The sequence below is a fragment of the Alexandromys fortis genome, unplaced genomic scaffold, assembly GCF_014885135.2.
Source record: "Alexandromys fortis isolate MF-2015 unplaced genomic scaffold, M_Fortis_MF-2015_v1.1 scaffold_9, whole genome shotgun sequence".
Classification (NCBI taxonomy): Eukaryota; Metazoa; Chordata; class Mammalia; order Rodentia; family Cricetidae; genus Alexandromys; species Alexandromys fortis.
In genome coordinates, this window is record NW_026067892.1 from 3,677,276 (window position 1) to 3,704,618 (window position 27,343).

At 44.9% G+C, this 27,343-nt stretch overlaps 1 protein-coding gene across 1 annotated transcript in view; it reads right to left on the minus strand.

The window, feature by feature from the left end:
- Window positions 1-27,343, minus strand: part of Btbd9 (BTB domain containing 9) — a 353,804-nt gene that overhangs the window by 73,377 nt on the left and 253,084 nt on the right. The window contains exon 8 of the mRNA XM_050138586.1: window positions 15,558-15,747. Coding sequence (XP_049994543.1) covers window positions 15,558-15,747 — 190 coding nt within the window. The remainder of the gene's footprint in view (window positions 1-15,557; window positions 15,748-27,343) is intronic.

Consider the following 27,343-nt stretch of genomic DNA (forward strand, 5'->3'; position numbering starts at 1 on the left):
TCCATGTGGTACATGACTTACCGCTAAAATAAAGACATTAATGAGAACAATAATAGCAACATCTTCTCCACAGCACACAAAGGTGAAGATGCGAACTAAATGTAAGTTCTTATAAACAAAAGATAATTAATCAATTTAATATGTTGCTGTAAGATTAATCTTTTGAAGAATGGCAAGAAGCCAGAAAATAAGCAACATTTTCTGTGATTCCTTTTTTGTAATGGCTAGAGGAAAAACGGCTAATTAAGCTTTTCAATCGGGTTCCTTTGATCACCGGCCACTCAGTACAGGTTTCTTGATCCAGACTTTCAAAGCTGGGATCACAAGTTTTAATTCAAACATTTTCAGATGAGCATGCACAAAACTTTAACTTTCCTAACTGCTCAACAGTAGTGATTAAACCAAACCACTGTGGGTTACAGGACCAGAGGCTAAGTGAACGGTTGCTTTTTCCCTCTAAAATCGCTTACACTGCTCTGCCCAGAGCTGGAGCCCAGGCAAAGGCTGGCAGGGAAGGGATCTGGCCCTCCTCTCTGCTGCCTGCTGCAGAAGACAAGGAAGATGTCTCTAGCTCCCGCCCCCTCACTCCTCCCACATTTGCTTGGAGGAGGGATCCTAAGACAAGAGGAAAACATTTCCTCTTTGGAATGTATTCTGTCTGAGCTGTCTTTTTAGAAATAACCCTTCCAGGTGTCGGCATGAATATTCACCAGCGTGTGCTGGGCATCGGGGCCAGTCTCCATGCCGTGTACACTAATCCTTCAGAATGTATTCCAGGCAAGCCACCAGGGTAAACTCCCATATAAAAAGCAGGGTTTCCGTGATGGATATTGGAAGGCTGAAAGAAGGAAATCACAGTGAAGGAGGCAGATGAATAAATCGCTCTGGAGGCTCTGTAGCAAAAAGACTACCCCTCCCCCTCCCCACCACACTGACTGCCACTGCTGAGGCGTCACTAGAATCCTGACCTCTGGGAATTAAATGCTGTCTCTTTCATTCAGCTGTCTCTCCCTTCCTTATCAAGAAGAACAAACATTTATCTCCCCTCTGCCCCACCAGCCTCTTGCTGCAGCCCTTTAACTTTCCTATTTGGGCTACCAGGACCCACGGGACATACTGAGAGCACACCCCAGCTATCAGATACAGGCACTGCTCTCGGCACTTGAAGAAAGGACTTGGTGCCTAAGAAAGGTCTGGGTCCAGAGTGAAACCTCACCTTTTCCTGGGATCCTCCCTCTCTGGTGCAAAGCCCCCAAGAACCAATATGAAATTTATGGGGGTCAGAAGAGGCTCTGGCTAAAGTACCCTGAGTGAGTCACACACAAGACTACTCCAAAGATCTATGCTGGGGACATCCCGAGTCAACTTCCAAAGGGCTGGTGGCAGCTCTAATGGTCTGGGGACATTCAAGAGATGGGAGCTGCCAGCCAAGGGAAGAAGCAATAGTCATCTCCTTAGCTCAGGTGACCACAAAGGGCTCCACAACACTGCTTAATGTGACGGCATGGTGTATGACCCTACCAGACGGAAGAGCCCCAACTCTACCTCTCCCTTCCCCTACAACCACAGCTCATTTCATCTGTTAAGAGGATGGAGAGTGTGAGGAGGGAGAAAGGGATAGAAGGATTTTGATTTAGAACGATTTGTGATTGTATTTTTTAAATCCTTTTTTCCCTTTCCATACAAAACAATAGACGAGAGCCAGGTGTGATGTCATATACCTTTGATCTCAGAACTTGGGAGGCAGAGGCAAGAAGATTCCTCAGTTCAAGGCCAGCTTGGTCTACAGAGTGAGCTCCACAATAGCCAGGGCTGTGCAGAGAAATCCTGCCTCGAAAAAAAATAAAACAAACAAAACCAACAGATGATACATCCTTTGGTATTATTCTAAAATATTCACAAGATAATTAGTTGGGGATAAAAAAGGAAACCAATATTTTAAAGAGTATTCCTGAGTGGCTGAAGAGATGACTCTGTGGTTAAGAAGGTTAAGAGCACCAGCTGCTCTTCCAGAGGACCCAGGTTCAATTCCCAGGACCCACATGGCAGCTCACAACTGTCCATAACTCCAGTTCCAGGAATCTAATACCCTCACAGAGACAGATACATGTAGGCAAACCACAAGTGCACATAAAATAAAAGTAAATTATTAAACAAAACCAAGTATTCTTGAGACGTGGAACCTCTTTTATTACAAACACTGTACAACATTGAAGATCCTCAGTGTCTAAAAGAGAACCACAGCAGAGTTTGGGGCGAGGGTTGATCTGCCTAGCATGCACAAAGGGCTGGTCTGCCTAGCATGCACAAAGTCCTAGGCTCCACCTCATGTACCATAAGGGAAAAAGTACAACAGATTGGAGCTACAGCTTCAGATTTTCCCTGACTCTTTTTCTCTAGCAGTCCAAAGGCTACAAGACACAGTAGGAGAACCCACTGGGTCACGGCATGTGTTTTGTTCCCAAAGCAGATGCTGATTTTAATACTGCTTTTAATAGTATTTTACAAGTATTCTTATTTTCTTTCACTTTTGGAAATGTAGAAGGCATATGAATGCCTTGACGCCCTGCTTTTCCTGTGTAGGCCAGAGAAGTCAATGAGGAAGTGTCTGGCTAAATTATATAAGGGTCATCTACACTTGTCTTGTAAGGAGAGTTTCCTGGCCCCTAAGAGGGGGAAGCATGACATATGTACTGCTTGTCTCTTTACAGGAAACCTGGCCAAGCCCAAGAACTGGAGCCAGTCTCATTGAATTGTACAGAGCTGAAGAATAAAGGCATGGTTTAAAATAAGGTTGAGCTTAACCTAAAAATGTCTAAAATATCTTTCACTGAATGTTTCGAAATACATTTTTTAATGTGGCAAATTCCACATGGAGTTAAGATTCTGCTGTAGTCACAATTCCATCCTGGTTACTGTGACAACTGCGTTGACAATTCTTGGCTTGCCTTTCACACCGAATTTCTAGTATTTTTTTCCCAACAGCTATAGAGTTAGAAAGGCAGGGAGGAAGGGAGAGAAGGGAAGGAAAGAGAGAGGGACAGAGGAACACAGGGAGGGAGGGCCAGTGAAGGAAGGAGGGAGGGAAAGAAGAAGGGAGGGAGAGAGAAAAGGAGGCAGGGAAAGAGAAAGGGAGGGAGAGAAAAAGGGAAGAAGAGAGGGGGAGGGAGAAGGAAAAGAAAGAGGGAGGTGTTTACTTAAAATAACCCTCACTCCCTGAACTGATTGTAAATGCCCAAGATGAACATTCTTAGGTCAAAGACACACAAAGGCAGGCCACCACCCTCCACATCCCAGTAAGATGGAAGAGACAGACCAGATGAGCATGTTACAGAGAAACTTCAAGTCCATAAATAATATGCCGAAAGTTATACAGTCATCGACAGGGCAATCAAAGTGACAGCAGCTCAAGAGGAAGATAACCACAAAGCCCAAAACCCACTAGCTAAGCAGAGAGGGTGCAGCCGCTGATGGCCAGGGGAGAGTGGTTTTGTACAGATCTTTCCCTTGCCATCTCTCTAGTGCTGCCTCCCAGGGTTATAAAATGCAATTTGCAAGATAGCTGGCCAGAGGAACTCAGGTCCAAAGATCAACAAGACTACACAGTACTTGGTACTTTAGCTGAACTCCTCAATCTGGCATCTGTAATGAAGCCAGGCTTGAACACGTTCTTCCTGAACAGACCCAACTCCTCCCACCAGTTCTCTGCCCACTGCTGAGTTTACCACCAACAGCTAAATGTCAGCACCACAGTAACCTAACCACGACAAAGCTGCTTTCTGATCTTTCTAGTAAGGCTGTCACCAGTAAGGTAAAGTTCACCTGGTTACCACTAATTGTCCATAGATAATGAAATGCCTTACCTATTTCTGAACAAGGTTACAATGAAGTTCGCAATAAACAGTGTTTTACTGCATTTGTCTTCTGTTTTACCCTCACAGAAATGAGCACGGAAAGGCCAGTATCAGGAAGATAAGTGACAAGGGTCTGTAGCAGATTTCAGTGGACATTCAAATGGTACACATGAAGAGACCTGGGAGCAAGATCTATCATCCTAGTCTCATACCCTGTCCCAGGGTGTGGAGATGTGGAAAAGAAATGCCCCCATAGGCTCAAGTACTTGGACACTTGGGTCCCTAGCTGGCAGTGCAGTTTGGTGAGGTGCAGAAGGTGCTGCCTTGCTAGAGGGAGCATGACACTGGGGGCAGGCTCTGAGAGCATACAGCCTTGGTAAATTTACAGTTCGCTCTCTGCTTCATGCTTGGTGTGTATCTCAGCTTCCTGTTTCGGCCACCATGCCTGCCTTCTGCCACGCCTCTCGGAAGTGACTGACACAACCCCCTGGAACTATAAACCTAAATGAGATCTTCTAAGTCACCTTGGTCATGGTGTTCTTTCACTGCTACAGAAAAGTAAATAATGCAAAGGCCTCGAGCTAAGTAAATGCCAAGGAAAATTCCGTAAAATTGAGACGCAAAGAAATACTGTTTACTAATAGAATGCTCAGCTCAAAACCCTCAAAGGCAAAGAGCACAGTGTGTTCTCTGTTCCTGGGATGAGGCCTACTGTGATTCTTCTTCAGTTCTCAAATTGATTAGTAATTCTCATCACTACCATTTAAGGAAGTCGCAATCCAACACACAATCCTGTTAGAGAAACGGGAATTATGAGAGAACACTGCCCATAGCCTAGCTGCTCATGAGTCAATTCTTTCTTTCTTTCTCTCTCTCTCTCTCTCTCTTTTTTTTTTTTTTTTTTTTGTTGATATTTTTGAGACAGGGTTTCTCTGTGTAGCTTTGGAGCCTGTACTGTGACTAGCTCTTGTAGACCAGGCTGGCCTCGAACTCACAGAGATCCGCATGAGTCAATTCTTAACCAGCTGCCCTTAAAAGTACTTTGTTATTTGCCAGGAGTTGATGGTGCACACCTTTAATCCCAGAGCATGGGAAGCAGAAACAGACGGATCATCGTGAGATAGAGGCCATCCTGATTTACAGACCAGGAAAGGTACCAAAGTTACACAGAGAACTTGTCTCGAAAAACAAACAAAACAAAACAAAAAAATACTTTGTTACCTCCAAAGTGAGAGCAGTCACCCAGTGTGAGGAAGGGAGAGGGAAAGCAGAACATTTGTAAGCAGATAGCAGGCTGAACATTCACAGAAGTGGTTCTACTTAGTTGCAACCCTGAGTCCCACACATTTGGAAAGGAAACAAGGGGCCCTAAGCGCCGCGTACTGAGGACTGAATATGGTATGGGATTGGCGGGAAGGAAGGGCAGGAGGACACCGGAGGGTGTCTGAATGGTGCAACTGTGGATGGCCTCGATGCTGTACAGCTTATTTCCAAACCCCGAAAGCCAGAACCACCACTAACTACATTCTAAGACAATGCACAACATGGCGTGCCCCAAGAAGTCAGAGAAACAGTCTAGAGGTAGTGTGACAGTCAGCACCTACACCACCTTCATAGAAAGTAAAGTCTCTTATTTACTATTTCATTCCAGGGTAAGTGGATATGACTTATTTTTTAGGCAAGTTGTTGCTATGTAGCCCGACTAGCCCAGAATTCACTATGTAGCTCAGGCTTCAGTCTTACAGCAATCATCCTGCCTCTGCTTCCTTAGTGCAATCCTGTAATGCGGGATAAGGTGTGTGCTATATGCCTCAGTGGATGTGGTTTGGTTTGGTTTTGTTTGAACTCCAAATTTAAACACTGAAAATGTTATTTCTTTACCACTTTTTTCTGTGTGGTTCTGGGTTTGAACCTGGAGCTTGGTGCATGAAGGACAAGCACTCTACCACTGAGCCACATCCCCAGCCCCTATTTTCCTTTAATTGGAAGTCAGCTAGGATCTTGCCTGCCTCCAAAATTTTATTATGTGCATGATTTATCACTATGCTGGCAAAACACAGGGACCAGTTACAGAAAACCTGATTAAATATTTGTAACAGAAACACAGTTTTTCTTAAGAAGTAAATTTCATGAATAAGAAATCAAACACACATAATCAGCAAAGCCTCTCATTCTGGATCAGAACTGTATAGGAAGCAGACAGCTTTTTTAATTTACACAATATTTTTGAAGTTGAGACTAATATAAAGCACAATTATTATAGTACTGTTTTAGACACATCCAGAAGCTGTAGCCTCAAAGGACAGCTTTTAAAAATAAATGTAGCTGGGCATGGTGTCCTCTCCCTATAATCACAGCACGCTGGAGGCAGAAGCAAGAAGATGGAGAGTTTGAGGCCAGCCTAGGCTATGCCGTGAGAAGTGCATAAATAAAATGAAGACAAACGAAGTCTGGGAGTGTAGCTCAGTGGCAGAGTGCTTGCTTAGCACAGCCAAGGTTCTGTTTCAACTCTCAGCACCTGAAGAAGAGCCCCTCACTGTTTTCTCTACTTTAAATGGGAGAACTACATCTCAATGAAGCTGTCTTTAAAAATAAGACAGCAACAGAGCACATGGACTATGGGAATTTGTAAAAATCCCAAAGCATGATGAACCCAGCACAAGGCAGACTCTGTGGTAGTGCTGTGGCTGGGTGAGTCATTCCATCACTGTGGATCTCAATTTCTTAGCCAGCGTTGCTAGGGTTCACATGGTGACCTCGTGCTACCTAATAATTGTAAGCGCACATGGGCTTCATCCCAGGGCAGGGATACAAGGGCTCTGAGCGAGGCTAAGTCTCTTCCTTATGAGAAGGGGCAGGCTGGCCTGGCAGGCTCGAACTGTTTTCTCTCTTTGCCCTTTTCCGTATTCCTATCTAAACACAGACTGGTAATGAAAGCTCAAACAGTTGTCTTATTTCTTTGGGGCAAAAACACAAGTAGAAAAGAAAAAAAAAGGTATAGATCATTGAGTTGTAGGACCTTACCCCTATTGAGAAAAAAAAAAGATGCCAATAGAATAAAAACAAAATAAAAATAAATTGAAAAAGAATTTAGATCTTTGTTACCTACCACCAAACAAATCTCAAACAGAAGCTCCTCTGGAGCAAATGAGTAGTTGCAACAGCTAACTGAGTTTCAGTAACTTACAGCCTAGGGAACCAGAGGAGGCTGACTGGAAGGCAAGGTGCTGTCTCTTATCTCTTTCTTTTTAAAGCCAAAGAGGCTCTGTGAGGCCATGCAATAAACAGGAATCTTCAGAGCAAGTCTCAGCACCGCTGCTGTCCTGCTTGTGAGGAGTCAAGGAGCCCAAGCAGCACAGCGTGCACCCAGAACTCCTAGGGGGAGAAGAGGGAAGATGACTCCGCAGTTAAGAGCTCTAGTTGTTCTTCCAGAGGACCTGGGTTCAATTTCCGGCACCCACATGGAGGCTCACAGCAGCTGTAACAAGTTCCAGGGACCCCAACACCCTCTTCTGGGCTCTGTGGGCCCCAGGCACACACACGGTACATGAGTGAAACATCCACACCCATTAAATCTAAATAAAAAGAACTAGTGGCACAGCAAGAGAAGCATCGGCCAGTCCTCAACGGTAAACTGAGGAAAGCGAAGCCATCCTGAGTGGTGCTGGGTTACAGGAAAAGAATCATAACAAGACGATGTCATCAAGGAGGGATGAGGTTTCAGAGGGAAGAATGACAATCTTTCCCTTTATGACTCAAGGGCAGCAAAGAAAGAAAACCCTGGGAGCAGTAAGAGCATAGTGTGCATTTATCTAGTAACTGATCCCTCTTATATGGAATCTGATACATCACGGAAAGAGGCAGTACAGCAGAAAAAAAAAAAAAAGACTCCCCAGCAGGAGAGAAGCCCAAAAGTCCTGGCGGGCAGACGAAGAGAGTCCTGGGGGTACTAGGTAGCCCTCCTAGCCATTGCTGCTGCTCACCAGAAGAATGTGGAGTACAGGCACAAAGGGGCCAGGGGGCCAGGCAAGAGGAGCAGGCGCAGGGCTCTCTTGGTCTCAATGGCTCATTTCTTACCTATTTCTGAGACTGCTTCTGGCAAGCGCCTCTGTGACTATGCTTTTACAAACAAAACAAAGAGGGAGGAGGGCTTGTGAGCGCACGCCATGACACTGACATCTTCTAGGAGCTGGTGCAGCATGAAAGATGAAAAGTTGAACTCCTGGAAGGGAGAAGCTTCTTAGTTAAAGGTGCCTTGCATATGTGAAGATTCCACAGACAAACTTCTTGGGATGCTGTCAGGATTGAGCTTAAGTAACTAATAGCCCTTCATGACTTTCAGAACAGCTTTATTCACTTCGTACTCAAAAGATACAGGGAAGCAATCTGGTCTACTAAATCTGTAGAATTTCCATCATTTCTCAAAGTTCTTCCATCAGCCCTCCCACTAGCAGCCATGTTTCTATGGCTCTGAGCAGCCATGGCCGTCAGCCAGAGCAGGACTCCCAATACACTATTGGCAAATGAGAGACTGCGAACTAGGTGCTTTCAAGGAATGTAACCAACAATCCTAGACAATTAACAAAGCAGTGTTTGTGTCTTCCTGGTGGGCTAGTTTTTGACAACCAAGAGACTTTTCACATTATCTAGCTGCATATGTAACAACTAGCTGTCACGTTCCCCAGAGAACCACGAGATGTATGTAAGAGCTGACAAGGGAGGTAAATCAATCCCCCCACCCCCACTCTCTTGCAAACACACACACACACACACACACACACACACACACACACACACACTTTTGGGGCTTTTCAACCTTTCTTGCATCCCCAAAGAGCATGTGACTCTATCACCCTCTTGTATTTTCCACATGTAACTAAGCTGCCACAGTAATTCATTCTCGTCTTGAAATTCCCTACCATGGAAAATGGCTAGGCTCTATTTACTGTGCCCCCACACTCTATGTGCTGCCAGGCTCCAGGATTCCTGGCCTTTGTATGTTCACACAGTCCAGACTCCAGCGTCTGTTGGGAACCACAGACACAGTTCTTTACTCTGTGATTCTTCTGGAAGCCAGAGTGCTAAGGTCTGTGGGTGAGGAGACATCAGCATGATGCAGATGGGCTCAGGGAGAAACAGCACTCAGTAAATAAATCACAGACCAGCAAGACAAGGAAGAATCCTCAGTTCAGGGCCATGACAGACGGTGCTCAGCATGACTGATATGAAGCAAATTTGGTAAAATATCTTTCCAATTTCAACTAGAATTATAGGCAATCTTAATCCAAAGCAGAGGAGTCATATATTTAGATGCTTGCTGTATTCTTTAGACTATAAAAAGAAATTTCTAGCTCTCTAGGTTGCAAAGAAGGCTGTCTTAATGTAAATAGATGTGCTGCTGCCCCAGAGGCACTCAGACAGGATGAAATGGAAGCAGAGCGGGATGAGGCAGCAGGCGTCCTTCCCAGTGCTGATGCCGGTGCCTGCCTCCTGAGCCCCTTCTCTGTCATCTGCCGGTCCAGATCTTTAGCAGTTTGCTCACATACGCTTAGATCAGCCACACTGAGCAAATATGATGTCCAATTTAGCTGACAGATAGAACTCCTTTTGGCTGCACACACAGCGCTGTCAGTGTAGCCGATGAGTGTTTACCATGTACCACCGCACATAGCACCAGACCAGGCGCTGGGAATTTGCCAGGGAAACCGAGTCTATCACAATATTAAAAAAGCCACTATCTTCCATTTGAGACTTTCTATGATCCTCCAGGAAATGATGGGTTTACACACAGAGACAATACTTGAATAATTATAACTATTATTTGAAGCTCGAACTTTAATTCCTCTCTTCACCCTTATTGAGTAAACCTTAATTTAGGGCTATTAAGTAGGAAATAAATGGAATGGCCTCCAATTCCTCTTTTTCTCTCTGTGCCTGTCCCTCAGGACAGAAGGGGATGAGTAATACTCTGGCAAGCTGATAAGCAGCAGAAAGAAGGAAAAATAGCAGTCAGAGGGGGCCCTTGGCGCTTACAACCTGAACAGGTAACCTACAACTCAACTGTTCAATAATGAAATGGCAGTTGAACCTGGTGTGGACCTAACTGTCCATAGAAACAGGCCCACAGCAACACGCGTGAGGCCTTGCTTTGTACATTTCCTATTTACCCATGTGTAATAACTCTAGGACACACACTGATTTGCACTTCAGTCATTCTGGGCCAGATTATCTTATATAGGAGGCAGGCCTGTGGGTGTTTCTTTTTGCTACTGAAAAATAAAAAGAGCCTCATCACCTTAGACTAAAGATATTATGAACACCCATCAAGAATATCCATTAACCCATTCAGTAACCTTGCTGCGTGTGTGCTCATGTGTGTATTCCCATTCAGTAACCTTGCTGCGTGTGCTCATGTGTGTATTCCCATTCAGTAACCTTGCTGCGTGTGTGCACATGTGTGTATTCCCATTCAGTAACCTTGCTGCGTGTGTGCACATGTGTGTATTCCCATTCAGTAATCTTGCTGCGTGTGTGCACATGTGTGTATTCTGACTGAGGACTCAAACAGTTCTTGTGTCATTAACTCCTCAATTTGTGTTGATTTAGCTCCATCTATTGACACTGGACCTCCTTGGGCAGCCTATTTACTTACAATTAGGTTTGTTATTTAAAGCATTATGGATATTTTACTTAGACTATTGTATGTATCAACTACAAAACCATTCTTTGCAATCTAATGTAAAAATTGTTTCTGCAATTGATTATCTTCCAGTTAGGGTTTAGGTAAGCTCTGTCATCTATCAGCTGGAGAGGGCTGGCAGGTATTCGGTGAGCTCATTGCATAACACGCTTGTTTCCCCTCCCAGACTTGAGGACACTGAACAGGGCAACTCCATCAGCAAGCAGAAAGATGACCACCCTACATTATGGGGATGGGGATTATCAACTAAGATCTAACAGATCGGGTTAGTTTTAGGACTCTAGCCTGGTATTTTTATGTGGTCAAGCCTCTGAAGATTTCCTGTTATTTAAATCTTAAATGCTTTTTTAAATGCCAAGGAAATGATATAATTACTACTTAATTATCCACTTTTAAGCCACATTCCTGGAAATTTCTTTCTCCCTAAAAGTGAGTAAAGTCTGCTGTGCCTGTCAACCTAGCAACAAGGACCAGTTGCTTTGTTTCTGGTTCCACTGCCTTGGAGGCATGTCCTGCCCAAGGCAAATGCTGGAAGCTGGCTCTTCCAGAAGCTGGAGCAGGGAGGCAGGGCAAGAAGGCACCTCCAGGGTGTGTGGTCGGGGCTCCTATCTCTTGTTCTCCTCCCACCATGACACTCAAAAAGGGAGTGCCATGGGGAGGAAGTGGTTCGGGGAGTTGGTGCTAAGTATGCAGACAGTAACAAAACCCCTTTTGGCTGTCACTCCCCCAAATCTCTTAGGCCTTGCCTCTTATTTTCCCTCTCTCCTCTGGCCCTTGGCACTTGTCTCTGGTACTTACCCTGGCTCTTGAGGGGTGCTTGATCACACGTCCCCGTCTCAGACCACCCAGTCTGAAATTGAACTGTCTCCCCCCTTTCTTTTTCCTCCCGATGTCCTCATAGCTCTTCCAAGAATTTAGCACACTATAAGCATGCTTGTTTCTTTTTTGTAACTCTGTTTCTGAGTGTCAGCTCCAAAGGCATGCGGGTGCTGAGCTTGCTTACTCAATGCTGTATCCTAAGCATCTCCCACAGTATCTGATACACAGTACAAAGCCAAGTATCTGTTATATCAATGAAAGTGAAGGAACAGGGAGATGATCAGAGATCGTGTGTCCAGCCACCCTCCCCAGGACACCTCAGGGGACACCCAGCAGGGACTGGGCTCTGCTGACCATGGAGCCTAGGCACTCTCCCTGCCAGGAAAGTTAGCTCTGCTTGCCTGCATAGCCACGTGGCAAGCTCAGGAAAGAATGAAGGATCTTAACCATAGCACACCATGTACCATATGAGGAATAAGAACATCAACCACTGAGACCTTTGCCTGAGAAGCCACCAACTATAAAGAAATCTGTATTTTCAAAGCTTATGTGACAGGGGGAGGTGAGTTTCCAGGTTCTCAGCTCTGCAACCACTGTGCCAGGGAGAATGCTCAGCTCTGCAACATTGCCCTTAGGTGTGGATTCCAAGTCACTGGGTGGTCACAGATAGAGTGACAAGAAAAGCGAGTTAGTCATCATGAGCAAGAGAAGCGGAGGGTCACATGCTACTGACTAATCGGTCCACTGCTGGTCAATCGCCATCCCCAGGAGAAGGTGCCACTGACCTAGCTTCACATCAATAAATGTCTATCTGGGCACATCAGTTGCTGTAGCTGCCGCCTGCCAAGACACCCAGTGCTGTCCATGGGCACTGGTGGCCAGGAAACCTCCCTCCTTTCCTCTTAATAATGTCACAGAAGAGGCAAATGCCATTTCTGACAACATAATGTTAGCTTCACCAAGACGTGTCTCTTTGAATGCCTGGCTAGTTACACAGTGCTGCAGCTGAATGCATTTCCTTACTGAAGAGACAACAGTGGGCTTCAGGAAATTAGAGGCGCCACACTGGGATGAGATATACAATTCTGCCCCAGGTTGTGTGCCTGCTCATCGTCTCTCCTCTGAGTCAGGAAAAAAGAAATTGTTTGGAGGAACCATTTTCATTCCACACTTAGATCAAGCCAGGTGGGCCCATTCTATCTGCCTGGAGCCCAGTAACACACTTGGCTCAAGACAGTCAGAATTCAAGTCTTTGGTAGAGCTAGAGGTCAAGGTGGCTGTGCCCCAGGACAAGCCCTTGTTTGTTTGAGTTATCACCCTGGCAACCATCTCAGGCTCTCTGCTAGATCTAAAATTGTAAATTTCCTCTTAAAGCCGCTATAATTTTCAGTCTGTCCACAGGACTACCGCAGGGGCACGTCCAACCTGGCGTGAGAAGCCAGTTCTGAGCTACCTCAGGCCTCAGGTAGCAGGCAAGGCTGGGAGGAGTCGACAAGTCAACAACTGGTACAAACGACAGGAGCTCTACACCAGTGCCGACGCCTGATTAAGATGTACTGTGTGGCTTCGGTCAAGTTAATACAAACCTAGACATACCTGGGGAGAGGAAACCTTAATGGGGAAAATGCTTCCAAAAGACTGGCCTGTGGGTATGTATACCTTTGGGATGTTTTCTTAGTTACTGATTGGTGGGAGGGCCCAGAGAGGCAGTACCACCCTTGGCAGACCATCTTGAGTTCTGTAAGAAAGCAGGCTGAGCAAGCCAGGAGGAGAAAGCTAGTGAGCTTCAATCCTCTACAGCCTCTTTTCCAGTTCTGTCCCCAGGCTCCTGCCCTGACTTCTTGCCCAGACTTTTCTCAGTGTTAGGGTGTGGCCCATGAGTTGTAAGCTGAAATCAACCTTTATCCCATGAGCTGCTTTCAGTCAGGGCATTTTATCACAGCAACAAAACCCTAACTAAGACAGAGGGTGTCTCAGTAAGCTTGGAGGATGATGGGAGGATGGCCAGTATTCCCACACGGACTCAGGAATACCACAGTATTCCAGAGTAAGAGGGAGTACGAGGTAAGTGATGAGATCAACATGATCCAAGACTCAAAAGCATGGCGTTAAGGAGCACAGGACCTGTGGACTGACCGACACAGCGACTTGGGTAGTCTCAAGACACAAGAGACCAGGTAACGCTGGATGGTAGTGGTGCACATCTTTAATCTCAGCACTTGGGAGGTAGAGGCAGGTGGAGCTCTGTGAGTTCAAGGCCAGCCTGGTCTACAGAGTGAGTTCCAGGACAGCCAGGGCTATACACAGAAACCCTGTCTTGAAAAATCAAGAGGGGCGGGGCGGGCACAGGCTGTAACAGAGTCCCTAACACCGTTTCCCTCTGGACTGTGCTGGAGAAGAGAGGGTCTGATGGTAGATCATGTAGAGAAGCGACCCCACAGAGGTTTCACTCGGTTACACAGCTGGGAGAGTGAGAACTTTGGGAGCTGTTTAGGAGGCAGCACAGAACCTCAGGACTGACTTCTGGGCAGGAAGGGGGAGATAAAAGGGGAATAAATTTAGGACGGCCTTGTGGTTTTGGCCAAAGATGTGTGGACCCACCAAACCAATGGAGAATACTGAGACTGAGGTACAGTGGCTGGGACAGGACGGGGAAGGACAACAGAATTCCATTTAGCTGGTTTGCTTTGAGACACACAGAGACAGACACTGATGGTATGCTGGGAGAAGAGCACCCAGGACCAGGTAAGTGAATGGGATTGAGAAGCCATTAAAGAGGACTGGACAGAGGTACAAAGTTGCCCGTTTGCTTCAATCTTCACTGGTAGGAAGACTGGTCCTCAAATTAGAAATGGCAGAACAAACATAATAAAGAGAAAATTGAAGTCCCAAATCGGTGAAGTGAAAGAGAGTGTCTAGTCAATTTAAATGATTTCAAGTCTTCTGGCTCAGATGAGTTACACCCCAAGCCTGCTGCAAGAAATTGCAGATGTAATCTCAGAGACACGATTGGTAATCGCCAAGAAATTGTAGGGAGACAGTGCCAGAAGACCAATGAAAGACAACTGTTAGCACAGATGTAGAGAGGGACAGACTGCAAAGGAAATACAGACAGTTTACATCGCCAATGACCAAAGGCCTAGGAACGCATATTAGGCAGATGGTGGGAACATGGTAGTGAATACACACAGCTCAGAAAACAGTATGTCCTGCGTGCTTAGCCCCACGCTTCATCTCCTGTGATGCTTGGCCTGGGGCTGACTGAAATGAAGAAATTGGACAGTCTCAATTCAAGACATCCAGCACTGATTCCTCAGCCCGTGTGGGGAGCACAAAGCAGCCTGAGCTATGGTAGCATCCTGAGCACAGACAGGCTATGTCTGCTACACTGCTTCCCTCTGCCTTCCTCTGCTGGCTCTTTCTTCCTGCAGACTGTCTGAGAAGAGGGAGGAGTAAGCCAAGTGTAGAAAAGCACCATGTGGGGGACAGTTACGACCTGCCAACAACTCCATGTTCAGCAGACTGAGGTAGACAGACATTTATTTTTTCCTATATGAGGCCTTCAAAGGCCTCCTTAGAACCAAGGGAGGAGAGGACAGGAAGAGAGGTGATGCTAGGGGAAGGGAGGGCAGAGGATGGGAGGAGAGAAGACGGAGCAGATGGGCACAGAGGGGAAACAGACAATGCAAAGAAATAGCACCTACCATTAAGAACTAACTTTTTTTGGGAGGGATACTAGTCTCATACTTAAAAACTAATAAAATCCTTTAAGTCAAGCAAAGTTAAAGTCCCCGTCTTAAAACAAATGGATCAAGAAGAAACTCAAACACAAAGCCACTAAAAAGACTGTCTAGAACAAGGCTTCTGATTTGGGTCTCTGGTTCATATACAAAGGTGTTTACCAAAGCTGGAAAATGCTTTTAACCTACAACAACCCTCAATATGACCTTGTAAGCTTCGAACCCACACACGAGGCCGCAGGAGAGAGGCTTCTCATCCAGTCCTCTCTCCCTGCTGACCTCAGGTCTAAATTCAGGGTACCTTACTAAACAATTCAAACAGACAGCTGTATCTCCCTGCCCTGCCTCCAATCTTTATAATAAACAGTAGAATTTCTTCTCTGAACCTATTGGTGATTATGTATATCTACACTCTTTGAACTAACAAATGCAAAGAAATCTTACCGTATTGACCCAATCATGTATGGCTGTGCCAGCTGAACCACAATTGCACCACTTCCCAGCTGATGACACGTGTAGCCTGAATCCCAGTCATAATTCTTAGTGTCCCCATTGAGCAAGGCATTTCGGCTCCGGCTGACTCCTTCAATCACACTGGCACAATCAGCAATCGTTGCAACATTCTCCATGGGAACTGTGAATCCAAAGCACAAGATCTGGCATCAGGATAAGAGAAGCCAACTATATCCTTATAGCATGCTCAGAACAAAACTAATTAATTAGCATCTCAAATCAATAATAAAAGGGAAACTAGTACATCTCAATTATCTTCAGATAAGAGTTTCTATGTCAAATAACTAAACAAGCAAAAACTGAACTTCAGGTTGGAATATCTAAACCATATGTAGCAATTAATTCTTAAGTATTGCATTATAAAGAGCATATTGATAAGAGAATGAGAAAATACATTGTAAGTATAACTCAATGAGAAACTTTTCATCAGTTTAGATGAATTTTTGTTTGTTTTTCGAGACAGGATTTCTCTGTGTAACAGTCCTAGCTGTCCTGGAACTAGCTCTTGTAGACCAGGCTGGCCTTGAACTTACAGAGATCCATCTACCTCTGCCTCTTGAGTGCTGTGATGGAAGGTGTGGGTCACCACCGCCCAGCTCAGATGGATTTTTTCAGTTGTTTCTGGGAGTTAAATCTAGGTCCTCGCACATTCTAAGCAGGTATTCTATCACTGAGCTGTGCCCTGGCCAGTATCTGGTCTAATGAGCTACAGCTGCATACATGTTGAGTGAAAAACTTAGACATCAAGCAATTCAGAATCTGCAGAGCAGGAAAGGGGCCCCAGACACGGTATCAGTCCCTTTTCAGAACACACAGTGCATGGCCACACAGGGGCTTGCTTTTGCTCAGGAGCTGCAGGAACTTAAACAGCTATGTTTTGATTCTGAGTCTCTCTTTACACTTCAAGGCCATATAAAAGTCAAGGGATCCCACAAAACTATAGTTGTTCAGTATGACAGAGGCTCTAGAAATACTAAGATACTGATGATAAAAGCCAAGGGCATGGAAATCCCTGAGGCTGAGTATTCATGTTATGCAATCAAAATTTACAATCTTCTTTAAGTCATTTAACCCAAATCTACTGCTATCCACTCAGAAAAGATAGACGGAAACAGCACCACCATATAACCTCATGCCATCTTACAACTGAGTCTACTTTCAAATGAGACAAGCTTGGATGGACGCCTTTGCCAACTAACTGCTCTGCTCTCCACAGACAAGGAAGAGCACCCACAGACAAGGAACATGGGGAGGGGAAGGAGGTAGGGAAATGAGTTTCTGGTGATGAGTCCCTTATTCCAAAGCAAGAGTAAAAACCCTGGTGCAATTCTCCATGAGGACAGTCTCCTGGCAGAAAGAACTCCAAAAGAAGCTCTCTAGGACTCTTAAAAACAGGAGACTGCTACCCTAAGGGATAAGCCCTGCTGCGTCTATCTCCTGTGACTTGGAAGGCAGGATTTAAGGAAGCAGATGATGAAGAAGAACACTGGAGGCAAGACTCAAGATACCGGGAAGTATCCTGGCAGGAACACACAGTCCTGGCCCTCAGAAACATGGGGCAGCACAAACTGTCATCCAACCAAGTTCTGTAGCAGAGATGTGATGTGGGATTCCCTTCTGTATGCTGTGAATGTTTTATTGCCATTGGGTAATAAAGAACTGCTTTCAGCCAATGGAGTAAAGGCAGGCAGAAAACCCAAACAGAGATGTCGAGAGTAGATGGAGTCAAAGAGACACCATGTAGCTGCCGAAGGAGAAAGACGCCTACTGGTAGCCCACAGCCTATTGGTGATATATAGATTAATAGAAATGGGTTAATTTAAGATATAAGAGTTAGTCAGGGGGGCTGGAGAGATGGCTCAGAAGTTAAGAGCAGTGGCTGTTCTTCTGAAGGTCCTGAGTTCAATTCCCGGCAACCATATGGTGGCTCACAACCATCCATAATGAGACCTGGTACCTTCTTTTGGCCTGCAGGCATACATGCAGACAGAATACTGAAGACATAATAAATAAATAAATCTTTTTTTTTTTTTTAAAAGAGTTAGCCAGGAATATGTCTAAGTCACTGGCCAAGCAGTGGTATAATTAACATAGTTTCTGTGTGATTATTTCAGATCTGGGCAACCAGGAAATGAAAGAACAGCCTCTGTCTACAAATGATGCCCAGAACCTTACCTGTAAACCATGAGCCTCATGGTAAAATATAAAATAGGAATAAGTTAATTTAAGATTAAGAGTTAGTTAATAATAAGCCTGAGCTAATAGGTCAAGCAGTATTCTAATTAATATGGTTTCTGTGTTATTATTCGGGTCTAGGTGGCCAGAAACCAAACAAGCAGTCTCTGCCTACAGAGATGGCTCTGCTGATTATACCTCTCAAAGGACCTAGTACAACTGCAGCTCTTAAAATGTTTTTCCTAAAGGGGCATATCCCTTTATTCACATTTAATTGACCAGTGCAAGTCACATGACCTTACTTCACATGGGGGTTAAAGGAGGGCAGAAAGCCACCTTGTTCTGTGTACAACCTATAGATACTACAAAATGTAATCCAGGGACATTTAGATTGTTAACATTTTTCTTTCCTTGCCATTACAAAGAAAAGTGTCTTCTAAGTTTCTGGGTAAGAGTTTCTTTTTAAAAGAAATATGTAAATATATGTACATACACATGTACAACAGCCATATATGGAAACAGAATTACACTCATGGGTATGATGGGATATGGTGCTCTTCAGCTTCCATAGATCGTACCAAATTGGTCACCAAATTACTTGTAAAGTTCACACTCTCCACCCAGTGCTCCATCTCCTCAACCACCCTAGGAGTCAACCAATCAGCAGGGCCTGACTGCTGCATCAGGATGGGCTTGTCTCACCTTTGTCAAAGGAGCTTTATCTTCCTCTTTCCCGGTACCATCACCCTCCATCTTCCTGCTGTGGATTGCCCATTTTTATACTTCTCCTTTTCCCATTACACATTTCTCTTTGTTTTATTTGTTCCTACACACATCTGCCCGTTTTAGTTCGGTTTTCACGCAACCAACACTTAACATTCTGTTCTCTGTTTCCAGCTTCCCTGAGCTCTTCTCTCCTTTATTTCTTCCCTTTTGTTCTAATTGGGTTATCAAAGGATGGATTCAAAAGTTTGGTAATATTCTATTTCCTGGTGAGTATATTCATCCTTTCACCCTCCAAACCTTATATGTAGAGGGCTCATGTGATTTTCTACACAGCAATATTTAAATTTTTCAACATTTATAAAAATAAGGAAGATGGTAGAGTCTCTGTTCTCCCACCCCCCCAACCAATGATTATTTCAAATGCTGACATGCTTGGGAGTTGTCTTTGCAAACTCCAGCGTGCAACAATTCCCACCTACTCTGTGTGTTATTGCCTCAACATTTTGACCCTAGATGATGTGACTTGATCAGTCATGGGCTGTGACAGGCTCCAGCTAACTAGGCCTTGTGTTTCCTGGGAAGTCAGGCCAGGAGAGACATTGACAGGCCTTATAGAAGCCAAGCACAGAACACATGCTCACATGCCAAGGTACACACACAGACCCACTACACCAGTGTCATCTAATCATGTCCACATTTCTTTCTAAGAGAGACTTTGTTGGAAATCTAATAGCTACTTGGTAGTCAACTGCATCTCTTGTCTCTTAGAGCACAACGTTAAAACACTGCCACCTCTCTTCATTTTCAGTCCTTCTTTTTGGTCTGGATCAATGCAAAGAGAAAATGATACCAGGAAGTAGAATGGGGAGGATAGGATGTGGGTCCAGCAACCATGGGTGATAGCCTCCTGTAAACCATTATGGTATGATAATCACTTCAGCCCCGTCCCAGTCCTTAACATCCAAGTCCACGAGTTTCCTAAGGGTAGGACTGTTCTTTCTTTTCCCAGTGCTGTATGGGGCTCTGGTACTTTCCCTTGTTAACAAAGCTCCTCATCCAAAGCCATAAAAATCTGAAGTTATAGAGGAAAATGGACAAACACCGCTTTGTTGGTAGAAATTTCCTTAGAAAAGTAAGTCATGATCAATCTCTGGGTCCTGACCTTGGCAGGAGAGCTGCTGCGTAAGCATATGACCCTTCTGTCCTCGTAATTTCTTTCATCAAAATCCGACCTGTCAACAGAAAATCTGGCCACCCACGGCACAGAAAAATATTTTGGACAAGAAACCATTTGGGAGTACAAAAAGGAAGGAGGCTTTATATATATATATATAAACACTACAGTTTGGCTTTAAAAGACATAAAAGATGTTTTATCTGTTTTGCTTTGTTTTTTGATTTTTCAAGACAGGATTTCTCTGTTTAACAGCCCTGGCAGACCTGGAACTTGCTTTGTAGCCCAGGCTGCCCTTGAACTCAGAGATCCACCTGCCTCTGCCTCCCGAGTGCTGGGATTAAAGTCCTGTGTCACCACAGCCCAGTTATAAAAGATATTTTATCTGTTTTTTCCAGGCAATTATTTTTCTTGTTTTAAAATATTTCATACACTATATTTTGATTATATTCTTTCTCCTCTTCCAAGTTAATCATATTATAGGAGCTGTTAGTCCCAAATGTCACTATTAACTATACCAACTAGACGCTATTTCCTCCATTTCAGCAGAAAATACTTGGATTACTAATTCTTGTCCTAGAAATGCAAGCCTCAGCTTGCCTACCTTGCCGGCCTAACACATAGGAGTCGAAATGCATTCTGCGGTCTTTGTGTTGGGAAGACTGAGAGAGCGCCTTTACCTGTCTGCAACACATGGACAGTGCGCTGCTGCTCTCCCTAGAGGAATGGGCCACTCCCCATTTAGAACGTTCATTACTATCTTTCATATGAGCCTGATAAATTTATTAAAAACACCATCTGGATGGGACTCAGCTTTGTGTTATATTTCCAGTCTTCTAGTCTCTTGCCTGGTCCCACTGGAATTTCTGCCCCAATTTGTGTCACTTTGTTTACAAACCCATGTTGTGAGAACCTAGAATCTTTGTCTGTCTCTTCCTGGGTTTCCGCTGCCATCCTTAGCTCCATTCCTATTACAACAGTCTGTGCTGGGAGCAGAAGACAGGGGTACTGCTTGGGCAGAAATTACTTTTACCCTCCATGCACACAGCAATTCTGCTCAGACAAATTTAATTTGCTGCTTCTGAATGCAAAAGTTGCATGCTAACAAAGCCTGTACATTCTGCAAATGTATCAAGAACGAAGTGCCTGGGCTGGGGGAGCAGGGTATGGAGGACAGAGTGCCTGGGCTGGGGGAGCAGCAGGGTATGGGGAACAGAGTGCCTGGGCTGGGGGAGCAGGGTATGGGGAACAGAGTGCCTGGGCTCGGGGAGTGGCAGGAAAAGCCATCTGAAAACATTTCATAGCTCCCCACTTTTACGTAGTGCCGGGGTGACCAACAGCCTGCCAGTAAATTGAATTCAGGGGTGATAGATTTTTAAAGGCAGTGTTAGTTCACTAGAACATGACTTGAGGGATACCTGTACCAGCTATATTTAAAGAAAGAATGACGATCTGTTATTTGACTGTCTCCAGAGATCATCTCCAGACACGGGAGAAAAATTTTTTTTTTAACAACAACAACAACAACAACAAAAGTTTTTTTTTTAAAAAAATGTATTTTATATATATGGGTAATTTGTCTGCATATACATCCAGACACCAGAGAAGGCCATTAGATCCCAGTATAGACAGTTGTGAGCCTCCATGTGAGTGCTGAGAATTGAACTAAGGGTCTCTTGAAGAGTGGCCATGCCTTTAACGGATGAGACACCTCCCCAGCCCTGAGAAAAGCCTTCTTGAAGCAGTCCCCCTCCTCCCCATGAAACAACACTTGACTCTTACATAACTGCTCTTTTCAGACCCTAACTGCTGTCTTCCTGGCTGCTGGATACAAAGCTGCTTTCTAACAGCACCCCCACTCCAACCCCACTCACTCACCAATAAGTGCTTAACAGACTCACGATATATTTTTCTTGGAAGATTTTCTGAGTGCCAAGATTTAGACACAAAGTATTTCCTGGTTACAAAGATAAGGAAGCCTATATTTAGCTGAAGGGCCTACCTATACGTCTCCCCAGTCTCACAGCTGTTTGACTTGAGGGAGGCTAATAACCCCAAGGCCCATCTCCAGGGCTGTACATAACTTGCTGCTGATTAGACAAGCTTCTAAGCCAACTGGAACCCAACCTTCTGCTGCATTCTTCTAAAGGAAGATGTAGCCACAGCTGTTTTGTCGGAACAGCTGTAAATGCACAATAGCTCATTAGAGAACAAGGCCATCTTTCCTGAAAACTATCAAAACACTGCACAAATGTATTTCTCAAAGCAGGCACTGAGCTACACTGATTCTTGGTTTTATTTATTGGAAGAGAAATCGCTATCAACCATGTGTTACATCACATCTGAGGAAAACGTCATTGATTGCAAGAGGCATGTATCATTTGCCAGTTTCTCCTAGGTTCCCCAAGCCCAAATCCCCACAACTCAGAAAGATCCAGGTACTACCACTGACTTCCCAGCCTCTGCAGAGAATCATGAGGAGAAGGGATACCAAAGTCCTGCCTGGCCTACCCAGGCCTCTGCTGTGCTTTCTTCTTGATTTCCTCTTGTGGGTGTCAATCCACATATCCTCATCACTCCTGTACCAGTTCCCATCTTCACAGTGTCACACACCCCACACTGCTTTACATCACACATCTGTCCACGCCACACACCCCACACTGCTTTACATCACATCTGTCCACGCCACACACTGCTTTACATCACATCTGTCCACGCCACACACCCCACACTGCTTTACATCACATCTGTCCACGCCACACACCCCACACTCCTTTACATCACATCTGTCCACACCACACACCCTACACAGTGCTTTACATCACATCTATCCAAACCACACACCCCACACTGTTTTACATCACCACATCTGTCCACGCCACACACCCACACGGCACTTTACATCACCACATCTGTCCACACCACACAGCCCACATGGTGCTTTACATCACCACATTTGTCCACACCCCACACGGTGCTTTATATCACCACATCTGTCCACACCCCACAAGGTGCTTTACATCACCACATCTGTCCACACCACACACCCCACACGGTGCTTTCACAATCAAGCTGGGTCCATCTTGGCCAGCAACAAGAGACGCAATAGCTTCCAACCTTGAAATGTGCTCAGCCCCATCCCTCAAACCTGCCAACTTAATGAAGTTCTAGCTCTGAACACTACAGAGCCCATGGGTCACTTTCCGAAAGATGAGAACTCAGAGAAGAATATCCTCAGGGCTGAAGAGGGATGGACTAAAGACAGTGGACCTTTAATACGCAAGCTGAAAAGAGCCGGGGAATTCACTCTTCTCACACCGGGGTCTTTGAAGGCAAACACATTGCTGTCTAGCCACACTGTCGACTCTCTTCTGTGGTTTAGCAATCCGGAGTTTAAATGTTGGAGGTTTTAGCTGATAAGTTTTCCAGAAACCTTCAAGAATCAAGCATGAGCTGTTTAGCAGCAGTGACCACTACAGTGTGTCAATGGGGAAGTCACTCTGCAGGTAAGCCTTGAAACCTCGGACAAAGGCATTTCCTGCTTTAAGGAGGGACAGCCAGGTATCCAACCCTGTGTCTTAACTCAGGCAATGTCTAATTGCAATGATAATCCACCGGAGGAAGAAACTCTGCACTGAGAAGCTAGCTGGTCACGCTGCTCACCTGGAAAACCACCCAGCACGCAGTAGCCAAACTGCTTTTTCAAGTTCTGAAAACCTTAAAAAACTGAGAAGCTGCACAGGAAGGGCATCTTGCTAAGTTGTACTGTAAGATTGTTATAGGGATTGTGTTTCCTTCTATCTTTAAGGATGTTGAAACTAATGAATGACCTTGTTCCACAGTACTGTATACACCAATGAATGTCCCTTGTCCCATGGGACTGTATAAAAGCACTTGTCAGATCCAACAATTTTGTGACCTGAGAGCAGAGATGTCCTTTCAGGAATGGCGAGTAGCTTTTCGCCCTGTCTAGAGAATAAAAATGTGCAAAGAGCCGTGAAAAGTCCCACAAATGCGGGACTTTAGTCCTCTTGTCAGGAAGCTATCATTATGGTTAGCTGGCCCTTTAATAAACTGGTAGCGTTTCTTGTTTGAGTTGGAGGCTGCATCTGGCTCTAAACTCAACAAGCATAAGCCAGACTGGTTCTAAGATCACAAATAGCGCTTGAGTCTTAAACCTTGAATATTTCTTTTTTTTATTATTTATTTATTATGTATACAATATTCTGTCTGTATGCCTGAAGGTCAGAAGAGGGCACCAGACCTCTTTACAGGTGGTTGTGAGCCACCATGTGGTTGCTGGGAATTGAACTCAGTACCTTTGGAAGAGCAGGCAATGCTCTTAACCACTGAGCCATCTCTCCAGCCCCCTTGAATATTTCTTTAAACAGCATCAATAACTCTAAATTTTAAGTTTTCACTAAGGTGGTAGCAATGGTGAAGTTTTCAAATATCACATATTTTCAAATATCACAGATTTCAAATCACAGCTTTCAATATCACAGAGAAGTCCCTACTGGACCTGTACAAGGATGCTGCTCAAACTCCACACCAGCTTCCGGCCACAGCCCCTTGAGGTCTAGAAAGAAGGTTGACAGGAACAGTGGGTTCTCACAGGCCGTGGCTTCCAGCTGGCCCTGGGTTGACGAGCAGAGAGGAATCACAGTAGAGCATGACTGGCCAGGGGAGCCACAGGAGTAACAGTGGAAGAACTTCTGAACCCAAGGCTCAAAACAGGGCTCTTTCACCAAGCCCAGGGGACAGCCAAGAAAACAGCTTGTCTCCCAAGCCTCTTGGTTTTCAGCTCAGGCACCAGCAGGGCCACAGCAAGCTGAGGTGATGATGCATGCCCTGCGCAGGGAGCTCACAGGGACCCTGCAGAATGTGGCTACCCAGCTTCAAGACGAGCTAGAGCCTGGAGTGTACCGGGACAGCTGCACTCACACTGCAGAAGTGTTACAGTCACCAGAAGATGCCGTCAGGAAACCACAGTTCATATGATCTTCTGGGGGCCAAGGTTAATCCACACGGAGGAAATAAAATGATGCTATGGAGTATAATTTTTAAAAAAGACTTGTCAAAATCAAAAGTTTACTGTTCTAATTAATAGGCACAGCATTTTAAAAGAACATTCTAAATACTTTCACATCCGTTAGGAAGTTCGTGGTTCTGCATTCTAGCCCTCTTGCCCTCATGTCTCCATTCTTTAGGCCTGAGGCAGAGATGCCCCCACTCCCAATCTTCTGCTCTAGAGTCACTACATAGGGCAAAGGCTAGACAGCAAGGACTCCAGACTAACCCTGACAGACCAGTTTTCTGACCCAGTTTTCTACTGTGTGATGAAGAGAGCTACCCATCTTTTCCCAACCTCCTGTGACACAAGTCAGTTTTACACAGCATTCTGAGTTTCAGACAAATAAGCCTTTGATGTGGTCCTTCTCCAGCCACCAAGAGCCAGGGCTCCCCCATGGAATGGTGAGTGGGCCTGGCATTTCAGGTCTGAGTGTCAGACAAGGAGATTTGTGTGCTCTGAACCACCTTGTGATTGTACAAGGAAGAGGGTAAAGGATGGAAGAGCCAATAACAATTCTACTGACCTGCAAAAAACTATTAGCACCTGCTAGTGTAATATGCAGCTGGCAGTTTCAGAATAACCGAGAAAGCAGTTCCTTCTGGTCGATACTTGCTGGGGACAGCAATTTCTGACCTACTGAATCAGATCAAGATCATCTGAGTCATTAGAGCAAGGAAGCTTCTTTGTGCTAGCGGTCCAGGGCCAAGCAGGCTCCTTCGTTAAACAAAAGCTTCTGCCCACAGCTGCCTTCCAGGCCAGTTCTGCTTTAAGGTTCCAAGGGCTATCACAACGCAAGGAATAAATCAAAACTTATTTAAAAAAAATCACAACTGTAAGTGGGCTTATGATTTATCAGCACAACCAGCAGTGAGATGCCAGGTGGTTGTCCCACTCTCCCTAAGAGAAGACAGAGGGAGAACAGCGGAGCAGGAAAGGAGAAGAGAAAAAGGAAAGGTCCCTGAAGTATTTAGATGGTCTTCAAATGTTCATCATTTCCTTGGGGTGTGCTCGTTGCCAAGCTGACAGGTGTTGCAGGAAACCTGTACTGTTCTGAAGAAAGGCTAACCTTTCGAAAGTGGAAGGAGGCGGGAGGAGGCCCCACCGCTCAGCCAAGAGATGACATTAAACTGGACAGTAAAGCACCCGTGGCGTGCTGGATCTGAAAGGTGGTGTGATAACCCCACCACACAGGACGGGACTGGGAGACAGCTCATCTTACTATGGCTTTCCTTGCTCAGAGTGCAAACTGATTTTTAAACTAAATAATAGGATGATTAAGGCACTCCAAAGGTTGCTCATTATGGTTTCGAACCAACAATGGGGAGTCGCGGAGTCTCCATGTAACTCCCTCCCAAGCACTTCTCTCTCTCTCTCTCTCTCTCTCTCTCTCTCTCTCTCTCTCTCTCTCTCTCTCTCTCTCTTTCACGCACACACACACACACACACACACACACGAGCATGTTTTTCAGAACAGATTTCACAACTGGGTGCAAACTTGCATGGTTCTTCGGCAGGCTAGATCCTCAGCACTTCACAAAGAAAGCTACCCAATAGAGGGTTGAGAAGGCCGAATACTAACTTATGATATAAATTGGGCTTTGCAAAGCCTAGCTCATTCCAACAAAGCAGCAAACAAGCATGTGATGGCTCTGCTGAATTTCCTTATGTGTGCCCAGTGTCCCCGTGGTAGACCTGGCTAACCACGGGGCTTCTTTCCTCGTCCTGAAGAGGATGAACCACTTCTTTTTCTCTAAGCTAGACTCCTTGCATTCCCAGCTATAACCCTCCTGTTCAAAGTCCCTATGTTCTTCATCATCGACGTGAACATTCATCATTTTCCTGTGCCCTAGTTTCACCCAACGTTTTGTCGGCTTTGTTGAGGGGTGGCTCACCCAGTGTCTTCTTGTGGAAGGCAGGAAGATTAACTAATCTATCCATTTACAGATTAACAGTAATAGGACACAAGGAAAATTATACCTCCAGCCTGAAAAACCTGCAATTGGGAAACCATTTTAGAGAAGAACACCTCCATTTATATCAATTATCTTGTTTATCAAAGACAATGAACTGCCGGCTGGTGGCAAAGAGGTTCAGGATGTGCAGCGAGGACTAATCGGGCCTCACAAACCTGGAGGCTGATAGCCATTTGCCACTTCACAGGGGAGGTGAAGCTCACAGTGTCTGTTGTGTAACTTCCCTCACATTAACTCTAAAATGTCAAAAGCAGGCAGTTAATTGTTTATTATACAAAATGTCACATATGTAAAACACTCAGATATAAAATTATTATAACTGATCTTCCACAGATATTCTGCCTTTCTGCTTTACAGCTTGTTTGTCAGTCTGGAGCTCAGTTTAATTGCCATTATGTAGGCTGTGTGTGCCAGGCAGTTACTGTCTGAAGAATAATATTCGCTGCATTTGCTATGTCTTCAGCCAGTTGAAAAATAAAAATAACATGATATGAAAATTACTATTATGGTTTAAAGTAATATGCCCTAAGAAGAATGGGGGATGTCATGAATCCCGATTGTGTTCTAGCTTAGACTGAGACCAGAGACTAATTATG